Raw genomic sequence first — 20770 nt, 5'->3', positions numbered from 1 at the left:
GTTTGATTGGCCTGTTCGGACAACCCTACGGGTGACCACCCGATGCTTGGGTGGACGGTTACGCAAATTTGAGATCAGAAGATTGGAATAAAACATATTGGAATAGTTTTACGTTATAGGTCTCCTGCGTTTTAACCTAGTCCGGTTGTTCGAGTTTCGTGGCAAGGCATAGATTTCCTCATATATATCCTAATAAGAGTCGTCTGAGCCATCATAATTTTTGTCTGAGATCACTGAAATATTCCATGTTCATAACTTTATTTCAGTCCCACGTGGTGCATTTGCGGCTTTGGCGTTGTGCTTGACGGTGACGCTATCACGTAAAGCTATTCCAAACTTTGCTATGCAAATTCTGCAACCAGCCCTCCGCGATTCGTCAAAAACTTCTTTTTGACCACCCCCATTTCGCATGTCTGCCACGCGACGTCGCGAAAACCGCGATAGCTCCCCATCTGACACGACGTATACACGCTAATTACACACGGTTGGACAGAACGAAAGAAAAATAGTTATTTCTGAGGCGTTATAACGTAACATTATTCCAAACTTTTCTATTCCAATTCAGCAATCAGTCCTCCGTGATTGGTTAAAAACTTTTTGGACCACCCTCACTTCGCCTGTCTGTCACGCGACGTCACGAAAACCGCGATAGCTCCCCATATGATAAGACGTGTACACGCTGCTTATGCATGATTTGACCGAGCAAAAGAAAAATAGTTATTTCCGATTCGACGCCTTTTTGCCATTAGCCCTTGGCTATTGGTTAAAATTTTTCGTGTTGCACTCACTTCCCCTGCCTGTCACGCGACGTCACAAGACCGCAAATACTCATCGCGTCAAAGTGACGTGTAAGATGCATTAATATGCCGCACAAAAGTGAATTTTCTTCTGAATAGCCGCAGGCTTCCCCCTTCCGAAAGGAATAAAAGATTGCTGCCGCTGATCGCTCAGGCACTCGGTACTCGCACCTGCCGAAGAGCCTGGGTTTATTTGTGTATAATATACTGTTTGCGTGGCCGTATAACGTTTTTGAGCACTTTCGACCCATTTACGACCTCGTTCTGCCAATTCTTCTTTGCTGAGGATCCATTTTTGTGTCATTCTGAAGCTTCCGCTGCATGCCGCCGCGATTTTCGACCAGGCACTGCAAGCTAAGCAAGGGAAAGCGGACCAATCGCAGACTCCGGCAGCACCCTCTTCATCCGGTTATCAATTTTCAGTGCAGTGGCTCAGCCCCATCGCCTCCCTCTCCACTTGAGCGTGCTCCCCGAATCTTGTCAGCCAATGAGATAAGACAAGCCGCTCAGTGTAGACAATGTTATTCGTTTTTTGAAGGAAACAAAAGTAACCTCCGATGAGCGAGGTGAGCATTTGATGGGTCCGTTCACACAACCCTGCGGGTCACCGCCCGATGCTTGCGTTGGCGGCTACGCAAATTTGACATCTCGAGATTGGAACAAAAACATATTGGAATAGTTTTACGTTATAGGGCCCCTGATTCGGCACCACTTCGCCATTAGCCATGGCTTTTGGTCAAAACTTTTTGGGCTGCACCCACTTCACCGGCAAGTCGCGCGACGTCAAAAATCCACGATAACTCACCATGTCAAATAGACGTGTGCTCGTTAAAGATGCAGTAATATGCCGAACAAAACTGAATGTTCCTCTCAATAGCCGCAGGCTGCCCTGTTCCGCAGTGAAAAAAGTTGGAGGACGCTTAAGCTTCGCCTTCAAGAGTGGAACACGACAGCGTTAGTGCACCCCGTTCACACCGCCCACTCATTCGCTCGGTATGTTCTTGGGTAACACAGACATAGCTTTCATATACGATATTTCTAAGCCCACAGCCCAACTTCTTTCGAATCATTTATTCCAGGAGCCCCACGCAGACGCATGACTCCTCACCAACAGGACGGCACACATCGCAGTGGACGCTTTCCCAGCACACGCGCCACAGCGCAGCGATAACGTCAGAGGCATCCCGCATCGGACGCTCCACCTAGGAATTGCGCTGTGAGTGGAAGAGCAGCCGCGTCGCCTAAACAAGAGGGTTCCAGTGGTGCAGGCTGGAAGTTGGAAGGGGAGAGAGCGAGAAAACTTAGTAAACACAGGGGTATTGGGGCATCCTCGCCCCGGTCGCCGCACGGCCCCAATGCGCTCAAACTAGACGAAGGGGAGAAGCGAGCTAGTGGCGCGCCACCTATCGGGGCAGCGCCATACATTGCGAAGAGGGGGTCTTCTGGGTTTGCCGCAAGATGGATCTGCATGTGCGCCAAACCCAGAAGAAATGTAGCACAAACGTACTTTTCTACTCGTTTAACTGCGACTACTGTAATTTATAGGCTCATAATTACCTATACACACCGCAGTATAACTTTCTACGGCGCGTTTCTAAGGAAACATCGCATTTACTAGAGGCGCTTTTGTCCCGCCTTCAACCATCGAACTCAAGGCTGAGTGGAAGCTCCTCCGTCTCACACTCAGCAGAGCCTCGTTCGATTCCAACCCAGCCCATCTTGCAAGTGGTTTTTATTTATGAATTGCCTTCCGGGATTTTTCGATCACGGCCAATGCCGGCGACGCCGACAACACCGGCTTTTCTGCGACACGAGCTCCTTAACGCTATCGCGTTAGATTGCTGCCGCCGATCGCTTGGGCACTGACTACTTTCCCCTGCCGCAGCGCTTGGCTTTATTTGCGTACAGTAAAATTTTGCAGGACAGTGTAACGTTTTCTTAGACTTTTGCCACGTTTACGACCCCGCTCTGCCAACTCTTCTTTGCTGAGGATGCATTTTACCGGCATTTTTAACCTTAGGTTGCACGCTACGGCGATTTTCGGGCAGCCACCGCAAGCTAATTATGGAAAAGCGGACCAATCGCAGAAGCCTGCACCACCCTCGTAATCCAGTTACCGATTTTCAGTGCACTGGGTCGTCGTCATTGAATCCCTCTCTATTTGAGGTTACTCCTCGTCTCTTCTCAACCAATTAGATCAGACAAGCCGTTCAGTATAAGCATTGTTATTCGTTTTTAAAGCAAACAAAAGTGACGTCCTATAAACGAGGATAGCTTTTTATTGTTCTGTTCAGACAACCATGCGGGTCACCGCACGATGCTTGGGTCGGCGGTTACGCAAATTTGACATCAAGAGATTGGAATAAAAATATTTTGGAATAATTTTTCGTTATACGATCTCAGGACGAGGTCGTGAAATCATATCTCGGTCGCGGCAGCCGCATTTTGATAGGGACCACATTCAAAAGTGCCGGTCTGCCAAACGCCCTTTAAAGGCAAAGTGCGCGCGTTAAAGTAATCCGGTTGGCCCAAATTAGTTTGGAGCGCCCAAGTACGGCTTGTCTCAAAATCAGATTGCTAATAAAGGGAAGCTTTCTAGTTCAGTTCCGGGCACTTTTTGTACATATTTTCTGTGCAATTCACTAAGTGGCGCCGTTCCTATGCAATTTATTAGCCAAAGATTTCTTACGCTAAGATAACGCAGCAGCCGAAATGGCGTAGGAGGCACGCTAACAGCGATGTATGAGACTGAGGAAGGACCTAAGCTGGGATTAAAGGACCAGGCACGAAAGAAACGGGGTCAATGGCTAATGTGATCGCGCACCATGCATATGTAGTTGAGGCAATATTCTTACATGAAGCCACTGCTCACCCCTTTTCGAAAGCGTCCTTTTCCATGAGTCTGCTACAGCACCGCCAAGCGCAAACGCGCTCGCCCGTTCACCGCACCGCCATCGAAAGAATGGCAGTGGCAACTGTCACGCATTATTCTCACATTTGTGCGAGAGCAAAACCCATTTACTCATGGTGACATTACTGGCGCACAAAGAGACGCTCAGGCAGAGCAATTGAGGACCAGGTCGCCCAACCAAACCCCGTACTGTCGCAACATCACCACTACCACTATCCCCACCACCATAACAATACTACAAGGAAAATGAGTACATCAACTTTGATACTTATTAGGGAAAGAACAAAAAAACGCTGCATAAATAATCATTCATATGGCTTGACGGAATGGCCATCAGCACCCGTACGTTCGTCGGTATGATATGTGATCGCGCTGGGCGCGGTTGCAGCTGTGGTTATACTGCCGCGCGCAGGCTCCACATTAGCTTCTTTGGAAGCTGGTACCATCTAAGGTGCTGGTAGGCAATGTTGTCGAGCGACAACCGACGACGAAATGTTCTCTCCGTAATCATAGGATCCCTATCGGGGCCACGGAGCACTATGAAAGTAGTTCTAAGAAGCAAATGCGGAAAGAAGCAGCGGCAAGAAACACTCGCAAATTTATGACAGTATGCTTCGCAACGTAGCATATGCACGCGCAAGCTTCGCTGCCTACCACACTTTGACACCGCGTCAGCGTCCATCGCTTCATCTTGGCTTCTCCTCAGCTGGTAAAATGCCATGATGTATCACATTAAGTAAATACTCCATTTGGCAGGTTCTGACAGCCGCATTCTGACAGCGGCGGTAATAAATCCCGGTAATGAATCACACGTTGCTGATGTCATGGCCTGGAGTCCTACTGCTGCGTCTCCCAAGTCTGCTTAACACTTCACAGAAGTCAAGGCTGATCAGTGAACAACAGCAAATCTACCAACACAAAGGTTTCCAATATTCACCAGCTGCATAAGAACACACGATCAAGTACACATCAGAATAATGTGCAGCACTGTACGGGAATCCCATACCGGTTCAACATTCTAAGTGGTTCAGTATCCTATTGGTTGAATTAGTCGATCGGGATAAATATGGCCTGCAAAGCGTCTGAAAAAAAAATCATTCGCAGTCCTATCAGAAAGGGAACACGCTCAAACTAAAGAGCAGATACAGCGGCAAAAGGGCTCAAAGCACTTCAGTGACAAACTTGATGTTAGTTCAAGTCGTAAGCAACCCTCCTGTTTGCTACCTTCAAATATAGTCTCATGAAGACTATGAAACGTCAGGCTATTGTACGCATAGAGACACACCGTTGATCGCCCTGTGCGCATGCTTTGACAAGCCACATGAAAGCACCTTTTTAGCGGCCAAGCCAGCATGTTGAGAGGGTTGGCGCGTTTGATCCACAGTTACACTAGAAGAAACTGAAAATTAAAACAATTATATTATGTGTGATGCACTGCATGTAACTGTGTGTATAGTAACGCGCCTACCTGTAATTAGCTGCAAATAAGTTACTTTCTTCGTATAACATGCTCCTCTATACAACTAATATTTCGGATCACACTTCACGTCACACGCACAGGCCTCATGAGCAAATCACATGAAGAATGATTCGCTTGGTGTAGATGTCAAAGGGAGTCGAGTCTGTATTTTTTATCTTTTTTAACCACGCAATACTCCAGATTACATTTTTATTGTTTTTATTGAGTTAGTACCTTTCACCAACATATTCACATCTGTACATTGACATTCCCTGATGGAGCCGGGAAGTTTTCCAAAACTGCCTCCGGAAGACTACAATGACGGGGTGCGGAATTGCACGCGATATTCTCCAAACGGGATATTTACGTTGGCTGTCGGCTTCCTTTCCGTAAAAAACGACATAAAACATGCAAGAAGGCATATTGGAAAGAAAAGATGAATAGCTAACGGATCCGTATTATTTGAGCAGTCATTATAGTTTGTAAGATGGCAGCTGCCACATGAGCTAATTTGCTACCTGAGCAAAAGTTGTAATGAATGACTGCATCGGAATCTTCAGAAAGGTAGGTACGCTGAACGCAGCTTTGTGAGGCTTGCCTACGCAGCAGGTGAATGGATGTCGTAATGTCGTGAAGTCATAAATCTGCAAGCTACCATTCGTGGAATGTAGAATTTGCAAAGCTTTACATGGGAAGGGATAAATGCATCTGCAGGAACAGTAAAAGAGCGGAATGAAGTTGGAGATTGAGAAAGCTGCATTCTACGCTGGTAGAGAAACTACTTCACTTCGGGTACGTAATGCGCACTGTTCGAACAGTTGTCGAAGCATGGCAGAACATCCTTGCTTATAATCAGACCAGTGATCATCATCGCCTTGAATACTGAAATGTTCGGATTAATAGATTTTGTTTGGCTAGAAAATTCTAGAATGCGAGCAAGTGAAATTACGAACAATACCGAACAATACATATCTTTGTTCTAATCTTGAACAAGTTGATTTGCCAGTCCGAATGCTTTTCATGGCACTTGCAATTCCTCCTGAAGAAGTACATGTTTTCGTCTAAATGGCTCTTTCAAGCCACTGTACGCGAATATAGGTAATTGGAGGCGATGCGAAAATTGTTTCTCGTACGCAAGGCAAAAACGCACTAAGTGGTTTGTATTGCAATACGGAATAAGCTTTAATATTGCCTTTACCTGTACTTATTTAGTCTACATTGGAATGAAGTGTTCAACTTTACATACAAACGCATTATTTATTAAAAAGGAAAAAGACATGCTATAAAACAGTTATTCAGTGAAGTAAAAAAAAAGATTAATGTGAACGGTTTGCAACACGGATAGGTCGCTTCCATCATAAAGCGTTTATAGAGTACGACGATTTTCCTTACAACGATTTTCCTTAGAAAGATGCCAATGCTTTAACTGCCGCATTCTTCCGCAGATTTCTGCAAAGTTGCTGCGTCAACTCCAAAGTATTAGGCTCCTGGGAAATGCAATCCCCACCCGCAGGCTACATATTGCTGGCCCTCGTCTGTACTGTTACACAATATATTGTCGATCCTGGATCCTCATGCAAAGCGGAAATGCCACGTAAGAGTTCCCTATTTTTTGCCTCTGTGCCAAGAATGTTCTGCCGACAAGTTTTATGACACTTGGCACAGTTCAAATTACTTTTTCAGGCCAGCCAGTCCTTGTTTCACTTTTTAAAAAGTACACAACTGCACTGTAGGTGTTTAGTATACCTAATTTGTTGTTATGTGTTTTACATCCTCGTGTCGTCAACGACACCCTCCATGCTCCTCCTCCTTGTCTCTTCTTTTTCCTTCTCTCCTCCCCCCCCCGCGCAGAGTAACAAGCTAAAGAAATGAACCTAAGGCGACCTCTCTGCATTTCGCATCATTAAACTTAACCCCCTCTCGCTATGTCTCAGCTTTTCAGTTGTTGCTGACGTTTCAGCCAATTGCGTAGGCAGTGGCATGCAAATGAAAATAAAAATAAATATTGTGTTCGAGTGTATGGTCGACCAGTTGTGACTACTAAGTTGTTATGGGGCTGTACTGGTGAGGACAAGGTGACAGATTGGACTGGCTGCTGCTGCTAGCGCATTTCAGTGGGAATGAAATGCAGAAAATGCTCGTGTAGTTCAGATTACGATGCGCGTTAGAGAACTCCAGGTGGCAGAATTTATACATGATGTTTTCGCCACGGCGACTCAGACATTACCGGAGTTTGAGACGATAAAGCAGGGTATTTTATCTGCTTCTATGGTGTGAATGTTATGCCAAACAGGTCAATTGATGTAAAAAACGGTGCATAAGAAAAGTTCAGTGCCCTTTCACTCTGCGAAGACGGATGACTAGCAGAGCTGTGTATGTGGGCTCCTTAATGGTGAATTGCACCTCCACCGCGGATTGGCCCGGCAACAGACAATGTTCGAGATAGGCCCATGTATGGGAAGTGCTTAACGCCTGATTCACCTCATCCGTGCGTCGGCCCGGCATTGAACTATCTTTGGGATCGGCCCAAGTATGAGGAGTGGTTAACAGCTGTTTCACCTCCGCCGCGGATCGGCTCGGCATTGTAATATCTACGGGATCGACCCACAATACGCAGTGCGTAATGGCTACTTAACCTCCGCCGCTGGTTTTTCCGGCATTGCACTATTATCGGGAATTTATGCTACATGCGGACACGATAGTGGGGAAAGTAGCCCTTAACAGCTTCACTGTAAAAGCGCGGAAGGCTGGACTCCATTGTTAGAAATTACACTTACGCCCAGCGATACTGCAGAGAGTTGAAGGCAAAATTTTTCTTCCGCTGTAGAAGGAATGGACTTAATTCACGTTATGTAATGTGAAGTCGTCGTTTAAAATAAGATCGGTTATCTTTCAATCATCAATTCAAATCCTACACCTCGTCTTCCACTCGCAAAATCCCTCTGAGATTTAATAATGACATCAGGTAAGAAAGAAGGTATTGCTTGCTTAAAAAATATCCCTCCACAAAACATGCGTCAGCAACATAAAACAAAATAACCAATTTCGCATATTCTCACACAATTAGTACGCATTTACCTAGATTGTATGCACTCATAGAAAATATTGGCAAATTATTTAACTTTTGTAATTTTAGTGTCGTAACTCTCTCGTGGTTTCAACACCAAATTCTTGATTGGAATTCTTCGTGGAAAAGGGTGTATCTCTTTAAATGTCCAGTTGTCGCTTAGTGACAACAAAACAAGTACAGTCACTTTGCAGAGCTGGGGCATTTCAAGTTATTGTCATGCATCACAATATCTCCATATAAATAAACCGGCTGCCTGATTTCCACTGTAGGAATCCCCCAAACCATCACTTGCCCTATAGACAAAGTATTCTTCTGGAATGAATATTGGTTTGCTTTGTGGTCGCTCATTATGCCTAATCTTCTTGGAGTCCTGTGGCAGCTAGGAGCGCGAGAAAGCAGATGAATGTGTCTCTGTGCGTTCGTGTCTCGTGACTTTTCGGGTAAGCAAGGGGGTCAGTACCAACAATTTTTATTCTTTCGCTCTCGTGTAAGCGCTGTCGAAACCTGTTGGAATGTCTAGGACACTTAGCTGTTTCCGAGGTTGCTCATTTACGCGTTGCTACGGACCACGATATAGGAGGCACTCGTAAATCGTTTCTACCCTATTCTTCTCTTCCATTTCATTTATATATTTTTCTCTCTCGTGCCAGTTGACGGAAGCAGAGGCTGTGAAAGGTATATAAATAACATCAACTTACCTAGCCTGATGAGCAAAACTAATCATTCGAGGATAATTCAAGTGAGCTTTTAGACACGTAAGATGCTCTGGGCTGGTCTTCTCCGCAGTAAGGTCTCCTAGTCGCCTACAGGTTTATCCCCCTCAGGTATCTCGATTGCTCGGCTGCTATAGTTACGAGGACAAATGCTTGGTTTTTCTAAAGGACTTCGAACTTCTTACCTGATGGTAGTAAGCTTTAATTCACCTCCAGCACATTTTACCTCCAGGTTTGGAGTGACGCCTGACACCGGCTGAAATGCCGAGGGCCAGTGGGGCTAAATCCAAGTACAACCAAATTAGGAAGGCCCACTAAGCTTCAACAAAAGATACATCCTCAACAGAACAGTAATTCGCCTCCCTGCGGCCGTATTCGGCCACTAGCTCCCTCATGACACCTTTAATCAATCAATGGCCCTCAGTCCTAGCAGCTGTATAGCACCTGACGAAGGCGGATGTCACACCTGCGAGGCAGCAGAGGGTGCTAAGAATTTCTAAATCGAACACGCCGCCACTGGAAACTGAGCCTTGCAAAGTTGAACACATGGTCCCTCTCGAGTGAAGCTTGCTTAGCAGGACTATTTAAGGAACTATCAGGCATTGTGCGGGATATGTGGAATGTGGAACACTTGGTGACAGCTAGCACGTGCCCTGAGAAATGGATGTATGGTTAGCGTGAACTTTGACAACGCGTCATCTTGTAGTACTTCTTGGACAAGCTATGATATCTAATGGCACTGCCAAAAAATGTACTCGTGGCCTCTGAGACGAGCAGCATGGCGCACCGGTGCCTCTAAAGGCTAATAATTGTTCCCGCGATTGCCCTATATTCAGTGACCCGTACTCAATGACTCAAGATGGCGAAAGTTTCATTGAAGAGTTACATATGCGCAGTGCATTTATGGCACAGGTCGCTAAATCGTTGGCGTGGACTGCGTTCATGCAAAATCGACAAATGCAGAGCACGTTTGCGGTGCAGTCTGCTACTGCGTCAAGTTGTTATCCTTGAGGGACTGTTTCACGTTGATCTCGCTCAGCACCGAAGAATTTCGGGAGGCATTTTTCGCATTTGTAAGGCGGCACATTCCCAGACGCACAAACTTAGTTGCCCAAGTTGGCGTCATAGGCGCTCATTGAAGATAGGCCCACACATACTGGCACATACACAGTCACCCAAGTTGTAACGAAAAAGGTTCATTAGAAACTGGCCGCGACCGAGTGGTACATATGCATTGCTCCAAGTCGGCACCTATGAGTTTCTCCGTAGAGCGGTATCCACTCTGTCCCACATCTACAGTGACCTATGTCGGCGTGAAAGAAGTGCGTTGGAGGGTGGCACGTATGCCCACATTTCCACACATTCAGTGACCCAAATTGTTCCTAGGGTTTGTTTCGAACAATTTCAGTATACCAAACCGATGGCTACCCCACTCAAGCACGAACTACCCCGTGACCCAGGTTGAAGGTAAAAGGGTAAAAGTGAAAGAGAGATGCAAACACAGCCCCTGAAAAGTGCGTGAAGTATGCAAAGAATGCTATAAAGAACAGAAGCACACCAGTTCCACCAACATAAGATTCACGGATGCAGTCAGATAGCCAGAAAGCGACGCACACATTATCAGCGTACGGAACAAAATGTTCTGCAGTTAACCGCGAAGACAGTGTTGCGTACTGACACTGAATGTGATGAAGGCGGCTATTGCATTGGCATTGGTACAATTAGTGGTAAGAGATCAAGTCACCGTCTTCAGCGACTCACAAGCTGCTTGCAGGAGCTACCTTAAACGTAGCATCTCACAATTAAACCTTTCAATCCTACGGACGCGCTACCTATGGCAAACAGCCACTATGATCTGGACCCCCAGCTGAAAAAAATCTCTCCTGGTAATATGAAATCGCACGCCTTGGCTTGCGTGCGCGTCCAGCCAGCCTCTTAGTGAGACGATCGTGTCGGTGAAAAACTAGTACCCATCACCAAAGAACTTCACGCCAATCTGCAACACTTCAGGCATTAAAGACAGAAATTATCCCGTCCCATGCATCACTCACGCGCGAAGGGGCAGTGTTGTCGAGGCTATTATAACACATTCTGACATCGCACGCTACATCTTGCGCTGTATCCGACACAATATTTACACGTATTTACACATTACACGTTCACAGCTCTGCAACAAAACTCCAACAGTACAGAAGGCGGAAGTTCCGCTGTCTAGCCTCGACTCCAACTTCATCTGGTAAGGAGTCCGAGCCGTGCGACTACGACTGATTGGTTCCTGGACTCAAGGCTCCACTCACAACCGAGGCCTCCACACAGGAAGCATCCCAGTGCGATTTTGTGCCAATGACGTTTCTCTCTCTTCACTAACACGCCCCTCCCCCAATTTGAGCGTTAAGAATTAGGGCAGAAGTAAAATCCAGAGAGGTATTACTTAAGATTAGCACATATGCTTCATATATTCCTTGACTTTCCAATAATAATCTGCCTGCAGGTATTCGTACGGATACGAACGCCTATCCGGAACCTATCAAATCCACAAATTGCGGTATGTTCCGTCTTTAGACGAGCCGGTTCTTTCACGTACAGTAAGGTCAAGGGATGTACTCAGTCTGACGCATATTACGTTCCGGAATATATTGAATTGATCAAGTCTCGATGTTGGGCAAGGTATTGTTCAGCGGCCAGATTCGCATATGTTTGCAACCACCGGTGCCGTTGTCAGTGACTGGCCACGGTCGGTAATCCTATGTCCGTCGTCCCGATGGGCTGTAGTGAGGTTTTGCAAACAATTCTAGCCTGAGAACCTTTTTGCGAATACGGGACGAGTTTCTCCCTTTTTGATGTGCAGCTGCGATTTCAAGATTCTTACAACTTCATCCTAGGCTTCAAGTCCTTGCTTGTTGCAAATAAAAACACGTAAATAACGAGGTTCGGCGCGACAACACCATTAATTTATTCTGCGGCACGCTGTCGTGGGGGACGTCGGGATAATTCTGACCATCAGGAAATCTATAACATGTAGTGAAATCTACGTAGACGAGCGTTATTTCTTTGCATTTCGCCCTCCTCGAATAGCGAATGCTGCAGCCAGGATTGTAATATAAAGCATCGCAAGATTTCTAGCACAGTAAGCCCACTATGTTTTTTCAAGGTGACTGAGTCTATCGTCTCCAACACTCCATTGGCTCGACAAATATTCCAAGGCACCTCGTTCCTCATAGGCGCTTAACTTCTGTATCACGTTTGGCTATACATCTCTTAATGGCTCAGTGACCGTAACTTTCAGTATACCGAGTGCTTTTTTTCATTGGAACTTTTCCAGGTAATCTTGTTTTTTTTCTTAAAAGCGCCTTCAGCCTTTACCACAAACCTCTTCATAGAGCTAGGCAACTGCGCGTACAGTACATTCCACACAGGGAAAATCAGAATCTGCATTTGTACATTTCACAAAAATTTCAATAATCAACTTTTCAAGGCATTAGTGTACCTACATATTGTTTTAAACAAATTAAAGCCACTGATTTCGCACGGCACATCGATTTGGAGAGTTTATAAACATGAAATTTTCAATGAGCTCGGTAAATTTTTTCCGTAAGATTTTACAGGTTTTCAGCTATATTTTTTTACAGAACGTCTTTTTATGCGCTGTGGCTCAGAAATATCTGAAAAACCAGTGTATCTGGTCGCAAACGTTGGGGAACACTTATCGTGACACTGCTTTCATCCTCAATATCTGAAAGAGCCGTTCAAATTTGTAGATTGCAATATCTCTCGTAACATAATGACTTTCAATTTTAATTCGTTGAGGTCTGTTGACAAAACATTGAGTTTCATTGACTGTGCAGATAATGACGATATGCGAGAGTAATCCAGGTCAACTAGCAAATTCGTGGTACGTGGCAAAACTCATCATGTGAATTTAGTGAACAACAAGACCACCCCATGAAATTGCTCTGCTGCTTTTATTACTCTATGCAACACTTCTGGTGATACAAATATACCGAAAGAAACGTCTTAATGGCCAGAAGGTGGAGAGTATGGTGACAGAGCAATGCTTATATTTCGCTGCATACAGATCGTTCGCAACATCAGAAAATTTTGAATCGCTTCTCCCTAATGAAGCTATTTATACAGTGTTCCCTATGCCCAACGAATTTTCCTCTATCGTAAGGTGACTCTACCGAGCTTACTGAGCTCTGCAACTCACCTGCAGTTCCTTCACAGCATCCACATCGTCCCGAACTTCTGCCGCCACAAGCCCACGAACAGCCGTTGCGGAACTCCCTAAAACTACTAAAACTGCGTGTTCATCTGGACTGGTTGGTGCATCTTTCCAAATAACACAGCCTAACTAATGTGACACAGGACATGGAGAAAAATAACAGGGCAATGGGGTTGCTAATAACCTGAGGCAGCCCCGACTCGAAGTTTACTAATGGTTTGTCTTACCGAGAATCGTCACCTGCCTTTCCCATTTCGCTATTGGCAAGACAAATAAAAACGTCCTGGAAATCGAAAACATTTCATCACATGAATTTTGTTTGAATGCTATCAAAACTCGTGCTGGGCGCACTTTAAATTCTCATTTGGGAATTTTACTTGCAGCTGTTGGACCCCGTTTACTGCAAGCAAAAGCTCTGTTTGGTGAAATAATGCGACAGTGTAAGAAGGAAATATTCGTATACCTAAAAACTGTACCACCTCACCTGCTAGGCAAGGTAAGCGCATGGCATTTTCGAAACCACATACTTTTATTGCTCTAGGTGTTAAATATTTTGCTCGCGATCTAATCGAATGCTCAAATGAAATGATTCTGTCTTTGTGGCGAACAGGTAGTTTCAGAATTAGCACACCAAAAACTATCAGGCAGTACTTACCCGGCGTAAAAGCTAACTTCAAGCTTGAACATCTTCAATACTAGAGGCGCTATGTGTCAGTTATGTTTAGGGTGCCTCGATGTCTTCCTCGCCCGCAGCTCCGCACACAGTGGAGCCGCACTGTAATTTTGCCAAACCAAATGACACTGATTTTCTGCGTGACGGCAACGACCGACGACTTTGATCGCTGAGACAGTCCAACCGATCGCTCTTTCTTGTCACTCGCTCGGTCACTTGTAGAGGTCAAGAATTCATCACCCACCGGCCAAAAGTGATATTAGCGCCCAGCCAATAGCGCGAAGCCGGGACTGGATGCATCGACATTGGAAAAGTACTGCCGATTGTAACGAGCCAACTATCAATTTTTTATAGCTACAAGGATTATAACCAACTAAAAGACATTCAGACATATCTTAAGCTTTCTTATAAAGTAAAAGACAGCTTAAACAATAAAGCACGCTTCACTTCAGTTTCGGTGCGTATTTCCTGCACTCAATCGGGAACAGCGGGGCGACTACGGTCGAAGTCGTCGCTCGAGTGCGATGCCATCTGTAGGCGATGAGAGAACGCAACAGCCATCTCAAGCGGGTACCTTGTCGCTTTTTTGCGGAAGAACGTTGGCATGGGGTTTATAGTTAAAAGTTCATTTTCCTAGCTTCTGCATCTGTTGTCCGAGGAGCTATGCCGAAAACGTGTGACAGATGACAGTACCCAATGAAAACATGTTCTTAGTATGGAATTTCACGACAATGTGTCATTTATTGGCCCGTCAGCATAACTGTCAGGATGTTCTAAAGGAATTTTATTGCTATCGATGCATAACTATTGGTTTCCAACAAACGCAGATTCGTTGCGGAAAGCTTCCTGTAGAACAGGAATGCCTGTAATAGTAATATGGTCATTCTACATTCGATCGTCATTTCTATACGAATGCTTTAGTAAACGCGCTATTTTTCATCTGTAGAACAAAACATCGGGTGTCATGCAACCTAGTTCCCGTTCGACGGCACACAATGTAAGACACCAGCAAGCGTTCGCAAGGTCTTTCAAAACAATTTCGGGCTACATAACCATCACCGCATTACATCACTGCGTCAGGCAGCTTGTTAAATAGTGAGTCTTCACTTTATGCCCTCAATGATATTACGTGTTTAACTATCAAAATTTAATTGCGCCTTTCCATAGTATTTTTGTCTACCTAAATGCACCGTGCTGCATACAAATTGCTCATACACAGGCGCGTTGGCAAAGCGTCCCTGGGGGTGGGCAAGCGAAAGGCGGGTGCAGCACTATTTATTCATTTATTTATTGCAAGTAGCTACAGCACCCGCCTAAATAATACACAATGCACATAAGCTCGACAAAATACAGAACTGGTCAACCAAAAATCCCACAGCAATAGAAAAGTTCACGCCTCTAAAAATTCAACAGAAATGCTCTGAAAAACTCTTCAGTGTGAGAGTCAGCAATTCCCTGCGGTAGCTGATTCCACTGTGATATTGTGTGTGGAAAAAACGAATGCTTGAAGTCGCTTGTTCTACGAATGAGTTCCCTTACTTTTAAAGAGTGGTCACTTCTGTGAGATAAGAAATGAGGAGGTAAAAGGTAAGTTTCTTTATCTATTTTAACCATACCGAAATAAACTTTAAAAGGCATTTAAAATTTCATGTTTTCTCAGCGTGTGCTTAATAGTTCCCACCCCGATTTATCCTTAAGTGCACTATTACTAGAAGTAAAGTCATAGTTATTACAGACAAAACGGGCTGCGCGGTTTTGTACACGCTCGAGCATATTAGACAGAGTTTTGGTTTGCGAGTCCCAGGTCATACAGGCATACTCTAATATGGGTCTTACGTAAGAAAAATAAAGTAGCTCTTTATTTTGGAAGGAGCTAACTGGAAGTTGCGTTCAACAAAATTTAACATTTTACAGGCTTTCGCTGTAACATATTCAACGTGCTTAGCGCAAATTCAATTCGATGAGAAAAAACACCAAGGTACTTATATTCAGTTACTCGCGATAGTTGGACATTGCCTAATGCATGATGAAACAAATCTGGATTTTGTTTACCTGTAAAGGAGACGTATTGACACCTACTGGGGTTCAAAGACATTTGCCACCTATCACACCAGCGGGTTATACAGTTCAATTTGCGTGGAAAGTACTTGTGGTCAGTGACAGACCTAATGCAGTGATGAATCACACAATCATCCGCATACAGACGCACTTTGCATGTACAAACCTGAGCAATGTCATTGATGTAGACCAAAAACATACATGGCCCCAAAACAGATCCATGGGGTACTCCCTAAGTAACAGCAATATAAACAGATTGTGAACCGTTAATTGCAACACGTTGAATGTGTTCTTGTGGATGACACTTAATCCAATCAAGCAATGAAAAAGAGATACCGAGGAATGGTAGCTTATGCAACAGTAAAACATCGCCAACAGAATCAAATGCCTTTTTAAAATCTCGAAATATAGAGTCAGTCTGTACACCGAGATTGAATGAATGAAAAAGGTCGTGGCTGAATTCTAGGAGATGTGTCGAACAAGAACGACGAGACCTAAATCTATGCTGATATTCGCTAAAAAATTATTGTTTTCTAGTTGTTTTATTATGGCACTGTATACTATGTGCTCCAGTGTTTTACTACACACACACGTTAGAGGAAGACGCCGTGGTTGTCCACACCGTGTATGAAGCGGTGGGCGAGGAGTATATCGAGACACCCTAGTTACGCTTTGACATTCAAAGTACAGGTGACCGTTTTGCAATGGATTCTTGAAATTCTGTCATTCAACAGTTGTGCGCCCGCGAAGATGAAAGCACATTCTATTTTTCACAGTATTGTTTACTATTTCGAAGAAAACGATACGTAACACACGATAACAACAACAATTTACATAATCGAGGAAGTAAACTTTCCCTCGTTTATCAGTCAGAAACGAAGCTGCTTAGCTTGAGAGTTTTCCGCCCTTCCTAAGTCCAATTTCTCAAAATCAGTCGGCTCTGGCAGCGCTTGATGCGCCTGTTAACTATTAGGCTCAATACACTTGTCACAAATATTCTAATTATTTAATGAATATGGTCTTCATCCTTGGTTTTCTGTGCTTATGATTACGATGAGTGATCATGGCGGATAGATACTGAATATGACTGGCAAGGTTTCTGAATTCCATCATAATTTTAGGCAATCACAAATTTAAACAGCAAACAATTGAAGTACGTATATTGCTCTCACTCAGTTGTCCTGAAGGCGCGAATAAATTTTGTCATGCGAGTTTGGAACTGCTTTTTTTTCGTCGTGTATTCACTATTCGTAATGTATATTCCCCAAATAAAACGAATCATCTTTCTGTGACGCCATAGTGCAATGTTTTCTTTTTATTACAATAAGAATTATATGGTCACTCCAGGAACATCTTTGCAGTCAGCGTTGGCGTCGGCTTGATGTTCTGTGTAAAGTCCAAGGGCTTGTAATGTTAGGCTCTTGGCAGAATAGCGTGCATGCAAGGGTTACCTTGGTGCGAATATTACACAGAGCCGTATGCGGAAGAAATGCGATTTTTTTCTTACTGCGTTCCCATAACACTGAATCAGCTATATTTACAGCAGATGTAGGAATTAAAAATAAACGCTGTTATAGCTGGCAAAAATCAACAAGCGAGGCAAGATCACAGATATAGAGTTGCTCTGCACGTTCAACCAATTCGCCCATTAACGACGCGATAAGTCCGAGTCATAATGATCGTATAAAGGCGGGTTCAACGAGTACAATTGCATCGGCCCTGATGTCGGGGTCGTTGCCGAAGGTGCAGCCGTGGATGAACTTCACGGTACCTCGTCAACACTGGCGTCTAGGTGACGCTTCGTATTCGGGACGAGCACGATCGATGAACGGGTCCCAGCTGCGTTCTCCGGGAGACGTCAGTAGGACCGGGTGCGGGATCAGCCCTTAGGAACGGTTCGCGCACGGTCCGTAGCCGCGCTCCTCGGGAAGCGTCGGCGCAGGAACCACGCTCAGCAACGGTCAGCAGGGCTCAAATTATGCAGCAGGCCCGGGTCCTCTCGCCAGGCGGCCAGCGGCTCCATCCACCAGGCTCAGCTCGACCGTGAACCGTCGTCCGAGGACATGGTCGGAAGAGTCCGGTCCTTTGGGCTGCCTCCTGGTTCTGCCTAGACACGCTTTTCTTTTTCCGCTCCACGAACCAGCGCCGCCTCCTTGTCGCCAGTCTTCCTAGCTACCGCAGCACACGCTCTCCCGCCTCGTGCCTCCCGCTTCTTCCTTCTTCCTCTTCAGCTTTCTGCCACCTGTCTGTTATTCTCTTTTTCTGCGCTGTTCCTTGTTTCATACAGGGAATGTGTTGCAGTCATCAACAGAATGTTTCAACACGTCCGAGGTTCCGCGCATCACTTCGCAGGGCCTTAAAGACGTCGCCGTACGCTGTATGTACGAGTGAAAGCGCGCGTGGGAGCCGAAGATCATGGCTAAGCCTTTCGCGCTGAAGGCCGAAGGATGACAGGAACAAGGGAAAGTGCGCAAGGTTGTCTTCCGGCAACAAATGCGTTGTCGCGAACGCGCGTAAGAGGTACCCGGCGATTGCGTCTCCATCTTGCGCGGTTAAGAGAGGGCGGAAAGCGGAGAGGAAGCACACCGTCTTCCTTGGGCACAAGGTACCGGGCGGAGGGGAGGCGGGGGGGACATAGGGGGCGTTGAACATCGGCAGCAACACGCGGGCTTGATTTTGACACCGACCGGCTTTTGTGGCAAAGGCTAGGCGGACCGATGTCGCGTAGCTTTCCGTATGCTTTATACTTGCCTCTCAGTTCGTGTTAAAGCGATAGGCAGCACGAAGGTCACTTCCTCATGCCAGCGATTTTACAGCGACTGTCTGCGGATATCGAGTGTGAAGTGTTCATTTTGCCTGTGTGCGCTGGCACCGTGCTTGCTAATTGAGGTAGCAGTCTTATGATTCCATGTCTGTACGGCCGATAAAATCACCACCCTCACCTCGCATTGCTTTCTACTGATTTGCAATCGCAATCGATGGTTCGCCATTCGGCTGAAACTGCAAGATTTTTTTGGCTTTCACTTGCTCTTCAAATGTACGCAAAGGCTGCTACGTGAGGGTCGTCGTAGAATTCTGGCAGTCGGTTGTTTTCTTCTTTTGTCTGATGGTGAGGGTAATCGAACATTTTAATCTGAACTGCGCACTGTAGGCACAATGACTGCATGACACGGACTACTGGGCTTGAGGCGCTCCCGAAAACATTAAATATTGGCGTGTGTCTCGCAGCGTCTGTCTCACAGTTTATATTCACTTTGATTGAGGCGTTTTGACAGTTTTCAAGTGCGGTACAGTTCGCTCGTTCCCGAGCCCGTCCTGTGAAATACACAAGTTCATCGGACGCTATGTCCATTTAAAGGGTATCCAAACTGCGTTTTTGCTGAAATTATCGCTAGACTCATTACTTTGTGATGTATTGTTCTCCCTTCTATCAGCGCGCTACGTCGTTTTCTTTTGACTTGCGTTGTCCGCGGAATCCTACCTTCCCGAAGCGCACCCCTCCCCCCTCCTTTGAAAAAGCATGAACGAGAAGATGCGCCGTGGGACTAAATTTGGAAGACTGTTCCCATTCTTTACATCCCTGAAAGAGGAAGCTTCCTTTACCGTGAAGTTGTTTACCTCTAGTTGGTCGGGATATCTCATGTTCTCGTGTGAAGTAGTGCCCACAGAAAAACAAACGGTGGCTGGAAGGTTTTAAGTTTGAGTTTCAGCCTAACAGTAATATGTTCTCCCGTATATTAAAATTACAACACGATTAACGTCTGCAGGTTGTGTGTGAGCTGTACTTTGCACATTTTGTGAGGCATTTTACTTTGAGAAATTCCATTAACCAATTACACACTTGCGCCGGGCATGTATGCTGGAGTTCCGCACACTTGCTTGCCCGCATAATGAATGTCCGCACGCAATGTATCATTCCTTCATGCGTGGGTGCTGTGCTCGTTGCATCTTTGTACAGCCTGTGTTATGACTGTAATCGACATGGCGCCAGACACTGCTCAAAAAGTTACAGCCGCGTTTGACTTCGTGAACGCTGGTCACGAGCAAGCATATGGACACCGCGAATATACGCCGCGGTATGGAAGTACAAACGTAAGGAGTACGATAGCGTTGGAGGATGCTACATTAGGTTCGACGGTGCGACGCCTAGTGGGCCACCGGGACAGTGCATATGGATACACAACAAAGACGAGACACCGTGAACATGTACAGAGACCACGTGACGCCGAAGCGCAAACGGAAGTGGCGTGACCGCGGTCGCGGACGCTGCATTTCGTCTACAGCTTCGCCGCACATCCACTTCCACAAGGTGGAATGGGAGCGTATTTTTAGTGAACCCTTCTCTGGGTAGGATCCGGCAGGCCGCGTCCACATGTGGATCAACAATTTGTCTTACGTGGGTCTACTAATTCCGAATATAGTGCAGTACCGGCCCGACCCGCCTCAGAGGTAAAACAGGCGTTAAGCATTCCCCATACGTAGGCCAATCCTGAAGCTTGTGCAATGCCGGGCCGACCCATGGCGAAGGTGAAGGAGGCTTTAGGCGCTCCCTATACGTGGTCCGATCCCGAAGATAGGGTAATACCCGGCCGAGCCGCGGCTGAGGTGCAGTTCACCTGTAAGGGACCCACCTAAACTGCTTCCCTGGTCATCCCACTTGGCAGACTGGAAGGCCACTGAGCCACAATATATCATATATATATTGTGATAATTTTAGTTAGTGACCTCCTTTTCTTCGTAAAGTGTCTGATAGAAGCTCTAATCTTCGATAATGCAAATAGCAATAAAGTAAATCATCCGATGTGAACGATTTCAACTAGACACTATTGGTATTGGCTCTTCTTTAACGTTTTATGGTTGCCTGTCA

General features: G+C 45.6%; 1 protein-coding gene across 1 annotated transcript in view; it reads left to right on the top strand.

Annotated features, from left to right (window-relative positions):
* Positions 1-6617: 6617 nt before the first annotated feature.
* Positions 6618-20770, top strand: part of LOC142564907 (uncharacterized) — a 40945-nt gene continuing 26792 nt past the window's right edge. Inside the window, exons 1-2 of the mRNA XM_075676108.1 lie at positions 6618-6761; positions 13556-13668. Of these exons, the coding sequence (XP_075532223.1) occupies positions 6662-6761; positions 13556-13668 (213 nt within the window). The 5' untranslated portion in view covers positions 6618-6661. The remainder of the gene's footprint in view (positions 6762-13555; positions 13669-20770) is intronic.

The sequence above is a fragment of the Dermacentor variabilis genome, chromosome 11 (genome assembly GCF_050947875.1).
Source record: "Dermacentor variabilis isolate Ectoservices chromosome 11, ASM5094787v1, whole genome shotgun sequence".
NCBI classification, from domain to species: domain Eukaryota; kingdom Metazoa; phylum Arthropoda; class Arachnida; order Ixodida; family Ixodidae; genus Dermacentor; species Dermacentor variabilis.
This window is presented reverse-complemented; position numbering and strand designations above follow the sequence as displayed.